This window comes from Equus caballus, chromosome 16, assembly GCF_041296265.1.
Source record: "Equus caballus isolate H_3958 breed thoroughbred chromosome 16, TB-T2T, whole genome shotgun sequence".
Taxonomy (NCBI): domain Eukaryota; kingdom Metazoa; phylum Chordata; class Mammalia; order Perissodactyla; family Equidae; genus Equus; species Equus caballus.
In genome coordinates, this window is record NC_091699.1 from 28,935,411 (window position 1) to 28,955,701 (window position 20,291).

At 40.2% G+C, this 20,291-nt stretch overlaps 1 protein-coding gene across 3 annotated transcripts in view; it reads left to right on the forward strand.

The window, feature by feature from the left end:
• Positions 1-20,291, forward strand: part of SHQ1 (SHQ1, H/ACA ribonucleoprotein assembly factor) — a 108,830-nt gene that overhangs the window by 60,238 nt on the left and 28,301 nt on the right. For all 3 annotated transcript variants that reach the window (XM_070238608.1, XM_001493744.5, XM_070238609.1), the window contains one exon: positions 5,746-5,866. In XM_070238608.1, coding sequence (XP_070094709.1) covers positions 5,746-5,866 — 121 coding nt within the window. The remainder of the gene's footprint in view (positions 1-5,745; positions 5,867-20,291) is intronic.

Here is a 20,291-nt window from a genome sequence, read left to right on the forward strand (position 1 = left end):
GAGTGTTAAGTTCATGCTCTCTGCTTCAGCGGCCCAGGGTTTCACCAGTTTGGATCCCGGGTGCAGACATGGCACCGCTCCTCAAGCCATGGTGAGGCAGTGTCCCGCATAGCACAACCAGAAGGACCTGCAACTAGAATATACAACTATGTATTAGGGGTCGGGGGGCTTTGAGGAGGAGAAGGGGAAAAAAAAATACCAAAGAAAATGAAGATTGGCCACAGATGTTAGCTCAGGTGCCAATCTTTAAAAAAAAGAAATGTAAGTGCTTAAATTTGAGGAATTTGAGGGTAAAAAAACAATGAAATGGATTGAGAAGGTTTCCTAAAACTAAATTTAATGTATGTTTGTGTTAATTCCTAGAGGCTTGACTTTCTGCTCCTTCGTAACAGGGCCCAGTGTAAACGCAAATTACCACACTTTGATTCTCTTAACTTTGATTAATTTGACACAATTCTTTTGTCATCTCTTTTTATGGTCAAATGATCTATGAAAATTAAAGTTAAAAATAATTCATAAATTATCCCTCCTGATAATATGATCTCATCAGAATCCCTGGATTCTAGGCAGATATCTACTAAATTATGCGTTTTAAGATGATAGCAATGTTGGCTTTTATTTTGAAATGATTTCGCAAATAAAGACTAAACAATGCTTTCCTTCAGGTGTTTTGAATAACCACGTCTTTTTCCTTTATTCTTTTTGGCTGCTTGTCTTGTGTAGCCCAAAACTTTAAACGGCAGGACCAGATACCCAGAAAACTACAGCCTTATAGCAGCTATAATGTACCACTTGAAAAGAAATTTAGCTCTTACTATATAGAGTTAGCAGTTTATATTATTTTTGCTGTGCTGGCTTTTAGCCAGCCAAAACATCCACTATCCTGATAATCTCCTAGAACGGGAGCCATTTCTTAAGTGCCTCCAACCATGAGCTAGTCTGTCAGTGAGAGATTATTGCCAAACCTGGTCTGCTAATGGGAAGATTTCAAATAGCCAATGGATTCTAATTTAGAACAGCTCAATCTTGTCTCTTTTTAAAGATATATTAACCTGAGAAGCCACATCTGTTCAGAACAGGAAAGCACATGGTTCTTAGTTTACCTTCTCTTTAAAGGAGAGCTGGAGAATGAGTAGCCAGAGAATGTGTTAAATACTATTTACTGCCCACCTGCTTGTTACTGTTATCTTTATTTACTTTATGTTGTCATTATGCTTCTCTGTGTTGTCATTAGACAGTCATTTTCCCTGAAGTAAAACCTTCATGGCACTTGTCATTTATAATACCAGGATCCTGGTTTTAAACTGCCTTTGTGAGTGAACAAGATCTTGTTTCCATTAGCCCTTCTTCAATGGATAGAGTTGGCTTAAGCAAGTACCAAGTGGATCATAGAGAATCCCTAGCTCTTTGGGGATCTCACATCCTGGAGAGGCCTGTTAGTGTGTTGTTGTGGTGAAAATAGTTACCGTGGTTACTGTGCAAGGTCCCTTCTTTTTCCTGCTTTGGACCAGGCAGTGAACTGGCTGAAAATGGTCACCTTCCTGCAGTGCCTTTGAGCAGAAATAATTCCCTTGGATTTAGGCCTGAGCAGTTTTTTATGCCCGTATGATGTTTGACGAGCCTATGACTGGATGCAGCTCCACAGGAGCCAGGTACTTGGAGTCCCCAAAGGTTTCTGGCCACTGACCGTGTGACAGCCTGGAAGAGGGCCAGTTTTTTCCTTTGCCGATAGCTGTTCGATAAGTGGTGGACAACCTGAGAGAAAGAGAAGTCAGTACAAAGCAGACTTAAAGAAGAAAGAACTGCATGGCCTCATGAGTCTCTGCGCTCTGATGCCGGAATCATCTGTGGTGATTTAGTGGGAACCAAAGCGATGAAGCATGACCTTGGGGAACAATATACATTGTTGGGGGGAGGATGGTTTTAATGTACTTTTTGTTCTAAATTGTCAACTGCCAGTAGCTCAGTTCTCTTTTACCGTATCTGTCCCTTAGCATACTGTGAAAATAGTTTGAAAAAGGCTTACAGTGAAAACGCAGCTTTTGAAAAGTACATAACTTTCCCTTTCAAAACTGCCTGGCATGTGGTTTTCTAAAGTTACCTGATCTGAATGTTGATTCTCAGTTGTTCAAAAATACAATTTAAAGAAAATTTAAATACGACTTTTAAAATGTTAACATTCTTTGTCAATATTTCAAGGTTTGGCTGTGTAGTTGAGGATGTCTAATTTTTGGTTAAACAAATAAATGTTGTTTGTGGAGAATTTTGAAAATAGGGGAAAGTGCAAAGAAGAGTAAATGTGCAATCCCTAGTGTACAACAGTGCCGGGCACACGGCAGGCATTCACGTATTTGTCCAGAGAATGTAGTGACAAATACTATTAATATCATTTGGGTATATTTATGTTTAGGGGTTTTGTGTGTGTATGTATATGTCTTTTTTTTTTAAGAAACATGCAAATACAATGTAACTTTAAAATTTTAAAGAATTGATTATTTTTGATGTTATGTTCTTTTATTATCATTCACTCGTGATAACCAGAAGATTTGAATTTGCCTGTGGCCCTTAGCAAGGGAGCAACCTCACTTTAGGCATGTCTGCTACATGAAGCTGTATAATTTCATTAGGAAATGGTTGCCCTGGATTCTCATTAAATATGTGACCTTAATTCCACACCCGTCTTCATAAAAATCTGCGAGTGGGGTCTTTTATCCCTACTGCCTACACCTGCGTGTGGACCCTCTCACCTCAGTCCTGTCTGATTGTGTGCATCGCCTCCTCTTTGACACAGACTTCCACCAAACTCCCCAGTTTACAGCCCATTTCCCGACTTGCACCAGCTGCTCCAGCCAAATGATCTTCTCCTCTCGTTCCCTGAATCCACTCCATTTTTAGGCCCACCTCTGCTCCTTTTCACGCTGTCCTCCAAGCTGGCATACCTACCCCTTTTTCTTCACTTTTCTTTACTCACTGAGTTATTTGCTGTGAGGCCCAGCTCCAAATCCTGCATCTTCTATTAACCTGCTTATATTAGTAAGCTTCAGGATCTTGAGAGGCACTATTCTGGGATGCCTCACTGTAGCAGCTTGTACACATTTCAAGTGAAAAGTTTTTTTTGATAAGACCTATGGTTGACTTTTAAAACTTTAAATTGGGGGCTGGTCATGTGGCATAGTGGTTAAGTTTACGCACTCTGCTTCAGCAGCCTGGGGTTCACCCATATGGATCCTGAGCGTGGACCTACATACCACTCAAGACATGCTGAGGTGGCATCCCACACAAAAGACCTAGAAGGACTTATAACTAGAATGTACAACTATGTACTGGGGCTTTGGGGAGAAAAAAAGAGAGAGAGGAAGATTGGCAACAGATGTTAGCTCAGGGCCACACTTCCTCACCCAAAAAAAAGCATACATTTAAAGAAAAAAAACTTTTTAAGTCGGTAATTATCACGAAACTTAACTCCCTTCCTCCCCCCCACCCCAAAAGAGAGAGAAAGCAAGAAATTGGCATACACTCTGACATTTTCTTCTCTGTGGCAATTCAAACTGTTCAAAACATTCTTATAGTTTAGTTAGTTCGCCTGTGATATTTTTCTGTTTGGATAACATGGCTACCTTGGTTTCATCACTTCTGTGAGTTTTGATTTTATTTCCTCCTCCTGTCATCAAACTCTGCCTTCAACATTACCTGCCTTGTAGCTTAAATAGGCCTGTGCCGGGGGAATTCACACTGGTCATTTGATGTAGTAAGCCTAGGCCACTGCGGTAAGTCACAGCTCTGACCTTGGCTAAACCAAATGCAGTCTTAGGTCTTTTAAGCAGTTTTCTTAACCAATCGACCAGCAGAGCTTTTGTTGACATTCTTCCTATCTGCATATGAGAAAGCCACATAAATAGTTTAAATTTTTGAAAAAGGCATGGCCCCTACTTTGAACTTACTACCTACTTAACTCTTGAGTAATAAAAATGTGATATAGACTGAATGGGCCAAGAACATATGGGTAGCATGCACAGTGGATAGCTTCTGGAGTCAGTAAGATCAGAATTTGGATTCTGGGCCCCTAACTCAGTGGTACTGTGAGTATCTTACCATACTTGAGCCTCAGTTTCTCCTTCTGTGAAATGAGCAGGGGAAGTTATGGAGAGGATCAGCTGAGCTTCCTTTCCACTTCTTTCCTTTGAAGGATTTAGTCAAGAGCTCTGACAACTAGGGAGGTCGGCCCAGGCTTCCTGAAGCATGAAAACTTGAGCTAGGCCTTGAAGGTAGGCTCGATTCCATTAGGTCAAGGGGAGAAGAAAAGGCACTCCAGCTGTGGGGAACTAGTTGTGCAAAAGACCATGGGCAAGTCTGTAGAGCCTTGAAAGCATGTGCAGGGACGGGCCCCCATGAAAGCAGTGCGTAAGAAAATGTGTGTCAGAGGGCTAGAGGGGAGAGCCTGGAATGCGAGAGACGAGGAAGAAGATCTTGTAACCTAGGCGTGAGGTGATGAGCGTTTGAGTGAGGATCTGTGGTCAGGGCATGGTGCAGAAACAGCAGCCACAAGGGGCATTTCCAAGGACGAATCATCAGGGCTTGGTATGTGAGGCTATGGGATGAAAAAAATTGCAAGGGTTTAAGTGGATGATTACTGTGTCATTCATTTATTCATTCTTCAAATACTTAAATTGAAAATCGGCTGCTGCAAGCTTCTGTTTAAGTATTGGGGATTAACCACTAAATAAAACAGAGTCCCTGCTCTTTTGAAGCTTACTTTCTAGTGTTAATTGTGTTAAAAATTTAGTGGCAGCAATTTGGGCATCTTGAGATGTCATTATCCAGCTCATGATTCTTTTATCATATCTAAAGTCAAGTGGGAAATGGCGATGAGAGCACATCCAGTATCTTCGTGAAATCAATCTACAGTATTTTCATGTTTCAGGACTTTAAAGACAAGCACGAAACGGTTAGTGAAAATGCTGTATTTTGCAGATCAAAGGAAGTGGTACTACCATAGATTTAGTAATTTGCCACATAGTTAATAAATTTGAGGGACTGTGAAGTTTGGAACACCTAGGGAATTGCTGTTGACTTGTGAAAGCTTCGTTTTGTAGGCTTTGGTTGGGATTAAACTTAGGTTCATTTAACAACCAGGAGAAAGTGGTTAGATTGAACAAGACTTCAGTACTCGATGGCTTTTTTCCCGCAAGGGATTTTGTCAGCATATTTTTGAAGTAGTGCTATGATATTTTAGTTTTCAGTCTGAGTTTTCAATTCTTTAAGGTGCAAAAATTTAAGTTAGTACTAGGTAATTCCTTGACGAAAAATGTTGACATAAGAAATAAATTGAGAATTGAAAACTAAAATATAGTTTTCCCTGGTATTTTGAAAGCTCGAATTAGAAGAACATTATCTAATTAAAGTAATGATTCATTTAAATATTCATTTAGTTAGGATAACTCCCCTCTCTTTTGTTTAATGTACCTATTTGTGTTTCATAGTGTTTTTATGGTAACTACAATTAATCAGCTATAAAAATAGAGTATAAGGACTATTCATAATTCTTACAGAAAGAAAGAAAGAGGTTTGGACCTTATAGTACTGATAAAATTTCATGCAATGAAGGAATATTAAAAGTATTCTTAAAAACAGGGTTAAGACTCTGAACTGCTGTTAATATATTACCTCTCAGTATCTGAATGCCTCAGTTTAAAAAAATCAGATGTTTTTTATTAAGGATGATTTGACTTTTTATGTTTCCTTCAGGTGAAAGTGCAGTTTTAAAGTGTCTACTGGATATTCACAAAATTTTTCAGGAAAACGACCCAGCTTACATTCTAAACGATCTCTACATCTCAGACTACTGTGTGTGGATTCAGAAAGCCAAGTAAGTTTTGAGTTATTTACGAATTTTATGTGCTCCCATTTCTGCAACACTTACTTCCCAAGAAGGAAGAAAATGAAATAACCTGGGGGGTAAGTTTTAATGAAAGAGAAACCCTGTATAGCTACCAGACACTTGAGGAAGTGACTGGACCAACATGAGGAGTGGGTGAATTTGCTTAGGGAGGAGGTGCAGGTGGTAAAAAGTAAATTCTACCGGAAAAAACTGGTGCAGCCAGGAAAATAAGGGTTAAAACAGACAATTGTGAGTATTCATCGTTGTGCTGTTGACTGTTCAAAGTGGAATCTCAAGACTGGGTATCCGAACTTGTGTCCATAGTTAACTTACAGTGGGGTGTGAGTGGGTGAGTGTGTGTGTGCGCGTGTGTGTGCACGTGCGGGAACATGTGTAACATCATAGGACACAAACCTAATCAGTTCTAATCACAATGAGAGCTGTATTCAGTGGCTAACCACTGGCTTGCAGAATTCATTATGCAGAGTTAAAAAATACAGCTTCAGAGCCTAACAACATGATTCTTGGTAACACATGCATCTAAAGGTCTGAACACTCACAAATGGGCTCCTTGCACTTGGTTTGTGAAAGTTTTAAAAAGTGTTTACCCTTGCCTCTCTCAAGGAACCATATTAAGTTTAAAAATATAGTGAATTTTCATTTGTGAAGGGGTTCTATAGACCTGATTCTTATCAGACATGCCCAAATTATCCATTTCAGCAGCAGGAGACTATTAATTGAGGACATACACAGAGAGCTCTTGATTGGAATGATTCTTAGGTGCTGTAGAAAATGATGGCACAATATCATTCGTGACATAGAAGAAAAATATCATTCATGACTTAAAAGAAAATACTTGTGATATTTTTACTACGACTGTGATGATTGGTAAATGAATGCTTTAGTATGGCTTTAGTGCCTGTTTTGAGTGAGCCATTCTATAGAATTTATTTTTGGTTTCTGTTCATGGGGAAGCAATTGTTGCAGAGTGAAATAAGGAAAAAAACCCTTGAGGCTATCCCTTTTGTAAGGAAAATGCTTAGGGACTGCTCAGGATAATGCCTAATAACCGACTGCAGGTGGTTTCAGCGTTTGTGTTGGAAATCGAGATCTTGCCAGATGGAAGATTGCATCTTTAACCCCTGAGGTCATAATGGCATGTCATCACTTCATTTGATCCTCCTGCTAATTGAGCTTATCAAATACCCTGCTGCCATTGCCTGTTGTTTTCATAATAAAATTAAATTGAAATAGTCTATTTGTGTGAGCTTAGGTTTTTCTTTTTTTTTTCAGGGTGAGAATTTTATAAGCATGTAATGAGCATGGAGGTTTGTGCTAGGATCCCATTTCTATGAGCTCTTCCTTTCTCTATTTGTGGCATTCCTGATTAACTAGAGAGAAGATCGCATTTCATTAAAGCAGAAGGGTGTATGCCCTCAAGTTGGTGTGGGGATTATTAGACCTTTTTTCTCCTAAAAGAATTTTTTCCCCTTGGTTTTAATTTGCAGGAAATGAAATGAAATTCTTAGGTTCCTAATAATTGTTATGATAATAGTAATTTTTTAAAAGGAAGGGATAATGTTTAGGAAGTGAGATAGGAGAGAGAAACCCATAGGAACTCTTCCGATTACCTTGGAAAAATTTATTCAACTTTACCTATTTAAACATGACTCTTCTTTCTCTAACTAGGCTGTGTTGTTTTCACTTAGTGTGTTAAATTTTAATTCTAGTCTAGCCCAGCTATTTTTTTTCTTCCCCTTTAAAATAAAACATTTGTTCATTTATCTCATTTTTATTCACTTTTCTAATTTCATCCTTAATTTTTCAAGTACAAAATGATTGAGCTTTCCAGTATCATCTTTGCTGTGAACTTTCTTGGCTCCGAATTAATTCTACTGCATCGTATGTCCATGGTTTTCTTAACTAATTTCTTCCTCACCCTTCACCTTCTGGTTTCTTTCCCATATAGTTTTTTTTTTTTTTTAATTTTTTTTTTTTCCTTTTTATCCCCAATGCCCCCCAGTACATAGTTGTATATTCTTCGTTGTGGGTCCTTCTAGTTGTGGCATGTGGGACGCTGCCTCAGCATGGTTTCATGAGCAGTGCCATGTCCGCGCCCAGGATTCAAACCAACGAAACACTGGGCCGCCTGCAGTGGAGCGCGTGAACTTAACCACTCGGCCATGGGGCCAGCCCCACCATATAGTATTATTAGTGAAATCTAGCACCTTACTTTTACATTTTAAAATAGTTCTATATTTTTCTTAGTCTCTGTTTGATGTTTTTGATTATAGACATACCTCGGAGATATCATGGGTTTGGTTCCAGACCACCGCAGTAAAGCAAATATTGCAATAAAGCAAGTCACATGGATGTTTTGGTTTCCCAGTGCATATAAAAGTTATGTTTACACTATGCTGTAGTCTATTAAGTGTGCGATAGCATTATGTCTAAAAAAACAATGTACATACTTTAATCTAAAAACACTTTATTGCTAAAAAGTGCTAATCATCATCTGAGCCTTCAGCGAGTCGTAATCGTTTTGCTGGTGGAGGGTCTAGTAAAAAACACAGTATCTGCAAAGTGCAATAAAGTGCAGCACAATAAAACAAGGTATGCATATATAATAATGAAATATGTAGAATTTTATTGAAATACCAGACAAGTGCTAAATTCTGACTAGCACAAAGGACAGCATTCCATTTTTACAGTCAGACATTTACTTTGGCAAAAACTTACTGGAATGTGGGTAGCAAAGTCATTCTTATATTTAACGAATGAAGTTAGGGCAACAGTTCTCATAGGTTTTGCTTTAATACTAGGTAGTTATTTTTCCTTGTGATATCTCTGTCTTGTAGAGCATATTTGCAGATCTTAAAAACTGAAGCTCCTGGGGGCCGACCCCATGGCCAAGTGGTTAAAGTTCCATGTGCTCTGCTTCAGCGGCCCAGGTTTGCAGATTCGGACCCCGGGTATAGACTTACTCCACTCATCAGCCACGCTGTGGAGGCATCCCACATACAAAAAATAAAGGAGGATTGGCATGTATGTTAGCCCAGGGCAGACCTTTCTCAGCAAAAACAAAAAAAAACAGGGGCTAGCCTGGTGGCGTAGTGGTTAAGTTTGCACACTCCACTTCAGTGGCCCTGAGTTCGCGGGTTTGGATCCTGGGTGTGGATGTACACACTGCTCATCAAGCCATGCTGTGGCAGCATCCCACATAGAAGAACTAGAAGGACTTACAGCTAGGATATACAACTATGTACTGGGGTTTTGGGGAGGAAAAAAAAAGAGAAAGATTGGCAATAGATGTTAGTTCAGGGCCAGCCTTCAAAAAATCTTAAAAAAAAAAAAAAAAACCCAAGAAAACAAACAAACAAAAAAGCTGAAGCTCCTGTATTCTTATTCTGAGTTGCAGACTCTGCCAATTATTTTTCTGGAAAGGAACACTCCCTGCCATCCTTCTCTGTGAGCTTGCTTGGAAGTTTCTAGTGTGGTGGCCACTGCAGAAAATGCTCCCTGCGTGGCGGCATGAGGAAGTGATTTGCTTGGGGTCATATAGATTAAGAGATAGGTCTGTGATAGTCTCAGGTCTTCTGGGTCCAGATTTCATATCTTTTCAGATATGCCACCTAGACAACCAGTTGTCTTTACCGATGGTACGTGAGGGGAAAAAAAACACAAAAAAGCGCTACCTTTAGAGAGCTTTTCTAATAGGAAGAGGAATGATTGAATCATTTATCTTCCTCCTGGATGTCCCCATAGCGCTTGGTTTAGAGATCGTTTGGGCACATCTCGTGCCTGCCTCATGTTGTAGTAGTTTTGGTGCACATCCCCTTCCTACTCTAAAGTTTTAATGTCTGTGTGAATGAGCGCTTCTCTATCTGGGCCCATCACGGTCCTCTGTGAGCCCAGTAAATTTTCGTTGAACTGAATGGTACCTAGTAGAGCCAATTAAAGGACATTTCTCATTGTTTAAAAAAAATTCTAGCACTTTATAAACTGTGAGTTGGCTCTGACTTATTTTAATTCAAGCTTTCAGCTGCATTCAGTTTTGAGATTTCGCCCTTCCCTGGTTTCTGTCCTGGTGGGCTCCACTCGTCAGTAGCAGTGATAGTTCTGACCCTTAAAAGTTTAGCAGTTTACACCCTTTTATAGAAGCTGGGATGGAAAAGAATGAACTGTAAAATATGTTCCAGCTCTTCTGCTCATTGGCCATAAAACCTTAGCGAGTCACCTCATCACTTCATCTAATATAGCCAGTATTAGTATTTTAATATTTCCTCTAGTTATTTTCCAGTGTATTTTTAAACCAGTGGAAATAATACTGCACCTATCATTTTGTAACTTGTTTTATACTTATCATAGTACCCCATAAATCATTTCCTTTATGACATAATATCCATAGCATAGTATTTTTAAAAAATAACTTAATTTGTTCCTCATTAGAAAAGGCGTATATGCCCACTGAAGGAAATTTGATACTGTGTGGTTTTAATGCGTGGTGTATTTTGAAATGACAAGGAATCAAGTAGGGAATTATTATGTTTTTGCTACATGGAAAAATTTTGGTGGTTTCATTTTTTTGAAAAATGAAATTAAAATTTCAAATCCCGGCTATCTTCAGTACAGGTCTGAGCTTGTCAGAAAGATTTTAAATCACACTTTTTCTCTCTCGTGTAGTTTTTTAAGGTAAGTAGTTCTGGGGGAAAAGAAAAAAAAAGTCTTTGAAACGCAGAACCTTTTTACACTGAACTCATGAATAATTTACTCTAATACTTTTGGTGCATTTATTTTCTTCACTGCTTTTTAACATACTTTCCCCCACAAATGAAATCTTATCTTTTGACCTTTTAGACGCTAGTGTGGAAAGTTTGTCGAGGGAAACAGCTCCATCGCTGAATAATTCTCTCTCATTTGATAAATCCTCGATCTCAGTTTTCTCAGTTGTGAAAGAACGTAAGCCATTTCAGCAGAGAAACCTTAAAATTTTAGAAAACTTAAGACCTTATCCCTGCTTCCTATTGCTTTAGTTCCTTCCTCCGTGTGTGAGCTTTGGTAGGGGTAGGGTTATGCCCCTGAGAACAGCATAGATCTCTTCCTGTTGGCTCTCTCTTGTTCCTGGTTTATCTGCCAAAAGCTGTGGGAGTGGGGGTAACTCATGCAGAAGTAAAACATGAGCAGTGAATGGAAAAGCAGAATTATATGTTTTTTCACCTGCTAATTATGGAGCCTTGCTCTGTGGCAGGTGCTGAGGTAGGTGACGGGGGTACTCTGGTGGACGGGAGACATGCGCTCCTGAAGCTGATCTTCTAGCGGGAAGTCCACATGTAGCCTCATAGTGGCCACAGTGAGGGGTATGGGTGCTGCGGAAGCACCTAGGAGCCCACATGTCTAGGCTTGAGCTACAGGAAACGGCTTCCCGAAGGAAGAGTTGAAGCTGAGAGCTGAAAGATCAGTAAGAATTGGTCAGGTGCAGGTGGGGAAGCAGGGGGCGAAGGGTGTTTCAGACAATAGGGACAGAAGAATATGGCCCTTTTGAAGAGCTCAAAAGCTCAGGATGGATGGATCATAGTACAGGAATGAGAGGAAATAAATGAGGCCAGAGAGTTCATGTAGAGCCTTGGCCACGTAAAGAGGTTTGGACTTTGTTCTGGAAGAGTTTGGAGCAACTGAAGAGTTTAAGCTATGGAGGGTCTTGTGAGAAGCATGATAAGATTTAGAATCTGGGGAGATTCAGGTCACATTGTGGGGAATGAATTAGAGTGGGAGAGTGCTCAGTCTCCAGATTGAAAGGTTAGTTAGGAGGCAGGGTGATCCAGGCGAAACGCAGTTGTAGCCTGAGTCACGGTGGGGAAGAAGTCGAGTGGTCAGATTTGTGAGGTGGATGAGACAGGACTTAGCAATTGATCGGATGTCGGGGAGAGCGAGAAAGGAGAATAGTCAAAGATGAGATCCAGATTTTGACCTGGCCAGTTAACTGGGCTGCTAGAGGTACATTTGCTGCTATTAAATAATATTGGAGAGGGTGTAGGTTGGAAGAGAAACGAGAGAGAGGGAAGATGAGGAGTTCAGATTTAGAAATGTTGATCCGAAGTCTGTAAGGAATACTCATAAAGAAATAGGAACATTTGGATCACAGCTGGAAAAGATGTATGGAGAAGAGTTTGGACAAAGAAGGGACATGAATTAATAGCAAAACATAAAAAACGGTATCTGGTTGCATAGTACTCTTACACATATGAATATAATAATAATCAGGAGTGGATGCATTCCAGGCTGGGAAAAATAACATCATGCGGAGGAGCAGACAAGTAAAACATGTAAGCAACATGGTGAGCAGATTTCCTGGTTGTAGCTGTGGGGGATTGGAAGGGCAAGAACGGATGGGAGGCTTTTTGCATTTGGATCACAGTTTTATCTATCCTTGTAGAATCTTTTTATTGAAGAAGAGAGTCTACAGTTGGCTTGGGGTCATGATGTTTTAGTAACAGGGCCAGATATGAAACCCTTGTTTCTCCCTTCTGTGTGCTGGAGACTGTGTCAGTTTTCTTGACTTAGAAACCAGTTGGTTACATAAGAGAAACCCACTCAGATTTTTATAGTAAAATTGAGGGCTTTCTTAGAGGCTGCAGGTTATTTTCTGGAACCCCAGTGCTGGGCGTACAGCCGGGCCCCATGAGCTCAAGTCATGAAGTGAGGCAGTCAGCTTACTCTCTGGTGACACGTGATCTCTCACATTGCTTCTTTCTGCAAGTCGCTGCCACTCTTCTCTTTGATGCACTTGGAGGAGAATGACCATCCCACAGCTCTGAGTTTATATGTCCCTAGTTTCGGTAGAGATGGACTAGAGTCCCTTGTTGGTAATTCCAAGGGAAGGAGAATGTGGTTGCCGTAGCATGGGTCAGTGTCTTTTCCTGGTCCAGTTGCCTTGGTCACAGTGGGCTGGGGGTAGGGCTACCCCCTAAGTATACACTTGGCCCCAAGGCACCCTTTGTTACTAGTCAGTGGCATTTTTCAGAGAAGGGTGCATGCGAGTCACCCTTAAGGGTCCTTAAGAGGACGCTGCTGTAACTCCACTGCGCCATTCTGAGCCACAACTGAGGGAGAGATGTGACACCCACCAGCACCATGTCACTGATGTTCATAATAAAAATACAGTACTGGAGGTGATTTTGGTGGTCTGTTAAATTCAGTCCTACCAAGTGACAATCAGACACTCAGGTGGTTTTACTTTTGTATGGGAATTTACTCCTCTGACAGATGGTAAAATGTTAACTGTTACATTAGCTGCTAATGATTAGCATATAGAAATTTCAAGAAACAATTGTGTGTAATTTCAAGCAAGTTAAACCTACCTTGAATTGAAATCATTCTTGGTAAGGTGCTCATTCTAGCATGTCAAGTTGCTCTTTAGTTTTACTGTTTATTTTTAATTAAATCCACAAATTCATCCTGGATGGGAGTGGGTTTTATCTCCATAAGAGAAGATTAGTACATGCCAATATCCATTCACTTGTCTCCCTTCAGTGTGGTTTCATATAGAAAGGATTTACTTAATGGTTCTTTTCCTTATCACCAGTGGTTCAGCAGTGCCCACTGGGGACCGTTGCTCTTCATTAGACTTCTCTTACAAGAAATGTGCCAATAAATCATAGGATTACGAATGTTCCTACAGATTTCAGAGTGAAATAACCCTGTGTAAAGATATGAATGCTCCCTGTGACTGTGTATTGAGAAATCAGCAAAACTATATATCTGAGTGTTGTAAAGTTTTGTGGGGGGTTTTTTGTTGTTCTTTTTTGCTTGTTTTGTTTTCTTTGTTTGTAATTTCTATCCATTTTTTTTTTTTTGGAGGAAGATTAGCCCTGAGCTAACATCCGTGCCCATCTTCCTCTGTTTTATGTGGGACACCTGCCACAGCATGGCTTGACAAGCAGTGCATAGGTCCACACCTGGGATCCAAACTGGCAAACCCCAGGCCGCCAAAGTGGCATGTGCAAAATTAACTGCTGCGCCACTGGGCTGGCCCCCTATCCTACTGTTTTTTTTTTTTAAATGATCTTTTTTTTTTAATTATTATTTTTTTTCCTTTTTCTCCCCAAAGCCCCCTGGTACATAGTTGTGTATTCTTCGCTGTGGGTCCTTCCAGCCGTGGCATGTGGAACGCTGCCCCAGCGTGGCTCGATGAGCAGTGCCATGTCCGCGCCCAGGATCCGAACCAACGAAACACTGGGCCGCCTGCAGCGGAGCTCGAGAACCCAACCACTCGGCCACGGGGCCAGCCCCTATCCTACTGTTTTTTTTAAAGTAAACTTTTTATTTTAGAACAGTTTTAGATTTACAGAAAAATTGTGAAGATGGTACAGAGAGTTCCCAGATACTCTGCACTCAGTTTCCCCTGTTATTAACATCTCACGTTGGGATGGTATGTTTCTCACAATGAACCATTACTGATACTTTATTATTAACTAAAGTCCATAGTTGATTTAGGTTTTCCTGGTTTTTACCTAATGTCCTTTTTCTATTCCAGGATACCACGTTTTGTTTTGTTTTTACTAAGAACTGGAACTTAAGTCAGTAATGCTCAATTTCCAGAACATTTTCATTATCCAAGAGCTTAAATGCTATTGAAAGATAATGAAATATTTTTGATATATTAAGATACCAGAAGGGCTTAATACATACGAACGTTGTAGTCATGGTGAATCCAGACCTTGAAAAAGATAGGTTTGGCATTTTTTAGAAATTTGGAAACCATTCATTTATCATTTTTACTTCTGCATGTACTGTGGGCATCATGATTATGATGTGTTAATAAAAATAGAGAAAGTTTCTAAAAATAAAGTGGGCAAAAGCTTTTTATTTTCATATTAATTTTCTTAAGGTGGAGGAGGTTAGAGGAGAAAAGTGTGAATAGGAGTTCTTGTAAAAAAGATGGAAATTCTCGGAGGTGCATAGGCAGCTCTCAGACTGGAAAGCGCCCTGCATTTGTGGGTCCACGGAGGCTGCGTGTGTCAAGTCCATTTTAGAGCTGTGCCTGGTGGCTTTGTTTTGTCTCTGTCCTTAACTCGGTTTGGTCCTGGATACTTGGCTCTGGCCTTCTCAAATCCTGGCTTTTGGCTTGCTGGAGACATGGTTTTTTACAGTGTGTAATTAGCTACTGTGTGAGCAGATTGGTATTTTCCTTCCCCCCCTTGTCCTTCTGTAGTTTTGCACATCAGAGGTCTTTGGAGGGTTCTCTTGGAGCAGACCCGCAGGATCAAGTGAGTTCAGGTGGCGATTGATTTAGTCAGGATCTGTAAACCCGTATTCTCTCCTTTACAGAGAATTTTCACAGGGCTTGGATTGTCTTCACATCTCATTCAGAGAAGAGGCTTACGTTGATTAATGTGGTGTACGTGTGGTTATCGTACTCAGAAAGTACTCTGTTTAAGGAGGGCTTTGTCAAGAGCATCCTTTGAATAGAGTCACAAGAAAGCGTTTTTAAAAAACTGACAACTTCAAGTACAATTTCCTCCTTCTTCTGCCTACTATGACTGAAACCCAATCCTTGTTATAACATAATTATCTCAGCCAAAGCCAGCAGGGAGTCGCTCCCTTAATGTAAGGGGTGTGAAGTCCCCTAAATAAATAGAGGATTAATTACATTTGCAGTGTGTTGTGAAGGTGATGAGATTGATTGTGATCATTTGACTTGTTCCATTTCCTGCTCTGACTACTCTCCTGAAGAAATAGAAGCTGGGAAAATAATAAATAGAGCTGTGGAGTGTGTTGTTGCACCTGGGGTGGGACAGCGTTGGGAAAGGGCCTCCTTGAGCCAGAGTCCCAGATTCTAAGTGATATATTTATTTTAGATAATTTTTATCATTGATTATTCGCTTACTCTTCTCCATTTAAGCAGCTTTCCAGGAAATAGTTTGTATTTCAAATACAATACAATAGTTTGTATTTCAAAAAATATCGATATTCTGAGTGTTGAGAGAATTTGACAGATTGTATTTTACATGGATGGATATCAGCACATTTCTGATCTCATTTTAGGTGTTTTCACCTAGTGCAGCCTTTTGGAAGGTTTAAACAAAAGACAATGTTAGCCGTTAGATGTTTGTGTTGTGTTTTCCTCATAGAAGCCTTGTGCTTTTGTTAAACTTCAAATGATAAATCACTGCTTTCAAAAAGCACATCATGTTTTCTACTTTTATTTTATGTTTGTCTTATCTCCTTTTCCTGGAGAGTTGTATAATACTGTGAAATTGTGATTTCAACTTCTCCAGATCGTTTATTGCAGTGGCCTCTGGGGTGAGCTGCGCTTACCCCAGGGAGCACACGAAACGATCTTTTTGGAGTCCAGGAAGACTAGAATAGACCTGTCTATGTTTATTTTTTAAAAAAGAAATTAAGCTTCACTAGCATTTAATATATGGATTGATGGCAAAAATTATGTTTTGTGGGTACGAAACATTTTTTAGTAATGGGACACTTGATCAGAAGTTTAGAGGAACAGCCATGCTCATTTCCAAAGAGAAGCACATACATTTATTTTCCAAGCCTGAATTATGGCAGAAGAACGATGATCTCCTCTAGAAATTGGAGTTGGGGTTCAGGGACTCTAGTCAGTCTCTGCCAGTTGCTTTAACTTAGTTGAAGACGTAGAAACTCAGCTGCCAGAGCTTGAGATTTTCTGTCAGGTGTGCAGTGTTCACTCCCTGCTCTAGTTTTCTGTCCCGTTTGCCTAGGGCAGAGAAAGAGGCCAAACTTCTGAAGGCAGAGCCTTTGTCATGATGGCAGCATGTATTTCCTGGGCACAAACAACTTGGCCTTATTTAGTCTCTGCTTTTGGGATTTTTATGTGTTAACTTAAAATATTAAAGAATAAAAAGCGGCTGTCATTTTGAGGAAAAAAAGAATGAAATTTGAAGTGGGCGATCACATGTCTAGGACTAGAGTCTAGTGTAGGTTTAATCTCAACATGTATGATTCCGTGATTTCATTGTAAATTGCTGACCCAGTGGAAAAGGGCCCAAAGAAATCTGGACTATGAATGTCCTAAAGGGCAAAGGTCTTATTCAACTCTTCTAGGACCTTCAATGTATGTCCTACTCTTCATATTCTACTCCCAAAACAAGGATATGTGCACTTACCTACACAGATGTTATGTATTCAGACAAATGACAGAGGAAATGTAACTTTCTGTGAATACTTAGGTGTGAGAAAGTCAAAACGGGTTGGAGGAGTACAAGGGAGAAGGACAGAGAGAGAGTAGTATGTGGATGTTTGGATCACTAGCATGTCACCTACATACTGATGAGCAATGTTGGCCCCGAGTGTGGTGTTGGGACTGCCGTGCAGCTTGTCCGAGGAGTCAGGCTCAAGAACTGACCATCGCAGGATCTGCACCCATGTGCTGTCCCCATGTCTAGAGACAGAAAGTATGAGCTGATGGAGAAGGAAGAAGATACTCCAGCCTTCAATTCTAGGGCATTTCCCAGGTCATCGCCAAATTATGCACCTGAGCAGGAGGCAGATGGAGTGGTCTGCTGTGTGACTGAAGGATGTCATGAATAGCCATTCAGTTGAATCCTGTTTCCCATAGGGAGGTGCCTGTGAGTAACAGAGCTTCTTAGATCAAACCACGTTTATCTGAAATATTTATAATTGTATACTAATTACTACTAATTTATTATTAAAATATTAAAGATAGTTATAAATATTTCTGTTTCTTATGGTTCTTTTGTTTAAATGGGCTTAGAGTCTGATTGAATCAAAAATTTATTGAGCACCTGCTATGGCCTGCACTGTACTCAGTGCTGGAGAGGAGACCAAGGTCAAGATTTCTGCATCAAGGACCCACTCTCTAGGAGGGTTAACGAGGCTGTACTGTCATGAAAAACCATAACTGGAAAACTAAATGGAAAAAGTAGCATATATAAAACTATGTGCTGTAGTGGCTTAATCATATTAAGAGATGCATATTCACAGAACAAAAATCCTAGAAGGAAGCACGTTAATGTTGATAAAAGTTGTCTCTGGTTTGTAAATTCATGGGCAGCTTTTCTATTTTATACTTACTTTTTTGTAGGTTTTACAGTGAACATGTATTTTATTTTTTTCCCCAGCTACACATTTTAAGAAATTACAAGGATGATATAAATGCTTGTTGTAATGTTTTTTCCTTAAGGGTAACAGAATATTACAGAACTGAATAAAGTAAAAAGTGTGATGACTCAAGGCCCAACTAAATAAATAAATGAATGAAAAAAGACAGCCCTTATGCCCTGAATGAAATGAAATAAAAATAATAATTAGATAATCCGTCAGTGCTTGTTTGAGATTTCTCACATATGAACTTAGCAGTTAAGTCAAGTAGTAATTTAACATTCTTTTCAGATGTGGAGTTTCATTGTTTGGGTGCACCATTTTATTATTTATATAAAATTACAAAACAGGAAAAAAAGACACTATACCAGTAGAAGTCTGCTGTGCGTGTGTTCTCAGTTTTACAGCAACACACCGAGCAATGGAATATACCTCTAATAGCGTGGTGTATTTGCCCTTCGTCTAGTTGAGCTGTTGTTAGTCTTGTGATAGATGAGACCCCACTTTACATCGCAGATTTATAATTACGTGGTGTGCTTTAAATGACAGAGAGAAATGTGAAAAGTCATATCTGCTCTGACGATCTTGTTTTCTCCAGACTCTCTCTTGCCCTGTAACCCCAAGCCACATACACACCCAGAGTTGTTCTTTGGGGACGTCAATTTGGTACCTTTCTAGAACCCAAAGACACTTTGTTTGAGCGACGAATAAAATCCCTTCTCACATCTAGTATTAAGTATCCTTGTGTCATTCCAGGTAAGCTTGCCATCCTATTTAGATTTCATTTTTATCCTTAGAACATCCTAATGCTTCAGGAAAATAAGGGTTTAGTTCCTATTGGAAGAAATTGACTTCGTTTTCAACTTTATGTTTAAAATTACAGTTGTCAGCGTATGTCCTGTATACTTGTTTTAATGAACACAACAGTTAAAAGGATTCCACTTAAGCTGTGTAAGCTAAAGCCATCTGACTAAAACTATTGGCAAAGGATCTCTGCTCTATTAAATACTGGATTAATTATAAAAACCAAGCCCTCAAATCAGGAAGTTGTGAAGCTTGTATTCTGAACACAGCAGCACTGCACACACTTAGTTTCAGAAGCTGTATTATAATTTGTGATTTCAGATGGAAATTTGAAATCTAAAATGTTCACAAGGTAAATCCTGGGCTTATCTTACCTTTTTATCAGAAAGATCCAGTCTTGCTCCAGGTTTGTGTGAAAGCATTTTTTTTTTTTTGAACAAAAGCTGCACAGATCTTTCTCTCATCTGTGTAGGACAATGTAACATGTTTCTCTTGATCCTCCTTTTTCACAGATCACCTGCCCTCTAAGATGTGCTCTCCCCTTGAGGCTTGGGAGTGAGAAGTGATGACACACATCTACTTTGTTTCACGTCTTTTGGGGGCTTGTTATCCGAAGTGATGGTGATGGTGGTTTTTAAGTTGTGTCTGCTCTAGGCTTGCGTGTCTGTTCATCCATCCATTCATTCAGCACATAGTTTTAAGTTCGTATTGTGTGCACCATTCTGTGCCAAGGTTCTGAGCCTACAATGGGGATCAAGAACCAGACCTGGCCCCTGCCCTCATGGAGGTTACGGCCTAAGGGAGGAGAGATGTTAATCAAATAATCACATACACAAAAAGTAAAATGAAAACCTTGGAAAGTACTGCGAAGGAAAAGATTCCTGCTGCTCTGAAAGCACGTGATAGCTGCCCTAGTCTGGTGGGGGGTCAGAGGAGGGGGACAGTATGTGAGGGACGCTTCCCGGCGAGATGTTTGCTTTGAGTACTGAAGGACGCGTCGTAGTTGACTTGCGAGAGGTGGCGGGCTTCAGGAAGATGCAGAGGTCCTATGGCAGGAGGGAATTTTGTATGTGTTCAAGAAATTGAGAGAAAATAGGGTGTTCAGCTCGGGTGGCTGAAACCTAAAGAAAGGGTCTATGTGTGGGAGGTGGGGTGAGGAGGGGTCAAGGTGAGGCTGGGGATTTAGGCAAGGCCCAGGCCGTACAGTGCCTCCTAAGTAGTGTTAACAATTTTTATGTTTCTCCTAAGAGCAGTGGGAAGGCAGAGAAGGATTGAGCATATGATGGGAGAAGATCACTGGGGTTGTGCGAACTGTGTATTAGGCCAGTTAGAAAGGTCTTTGTGAGGGATGAATGTAGCCTGACCAGGGAAGTAGGATCTAGGAACTAAGATGGATTTGCGGGGAGAGGAAGGGGGCGATCCGGCATCAGCCTGGGTTTGTGGTTTGCAAGCTGAATGAATGATGAGACCTAATTTAGGAAAAGTAATTCTCAGGCTGTGGGCTTTTGTT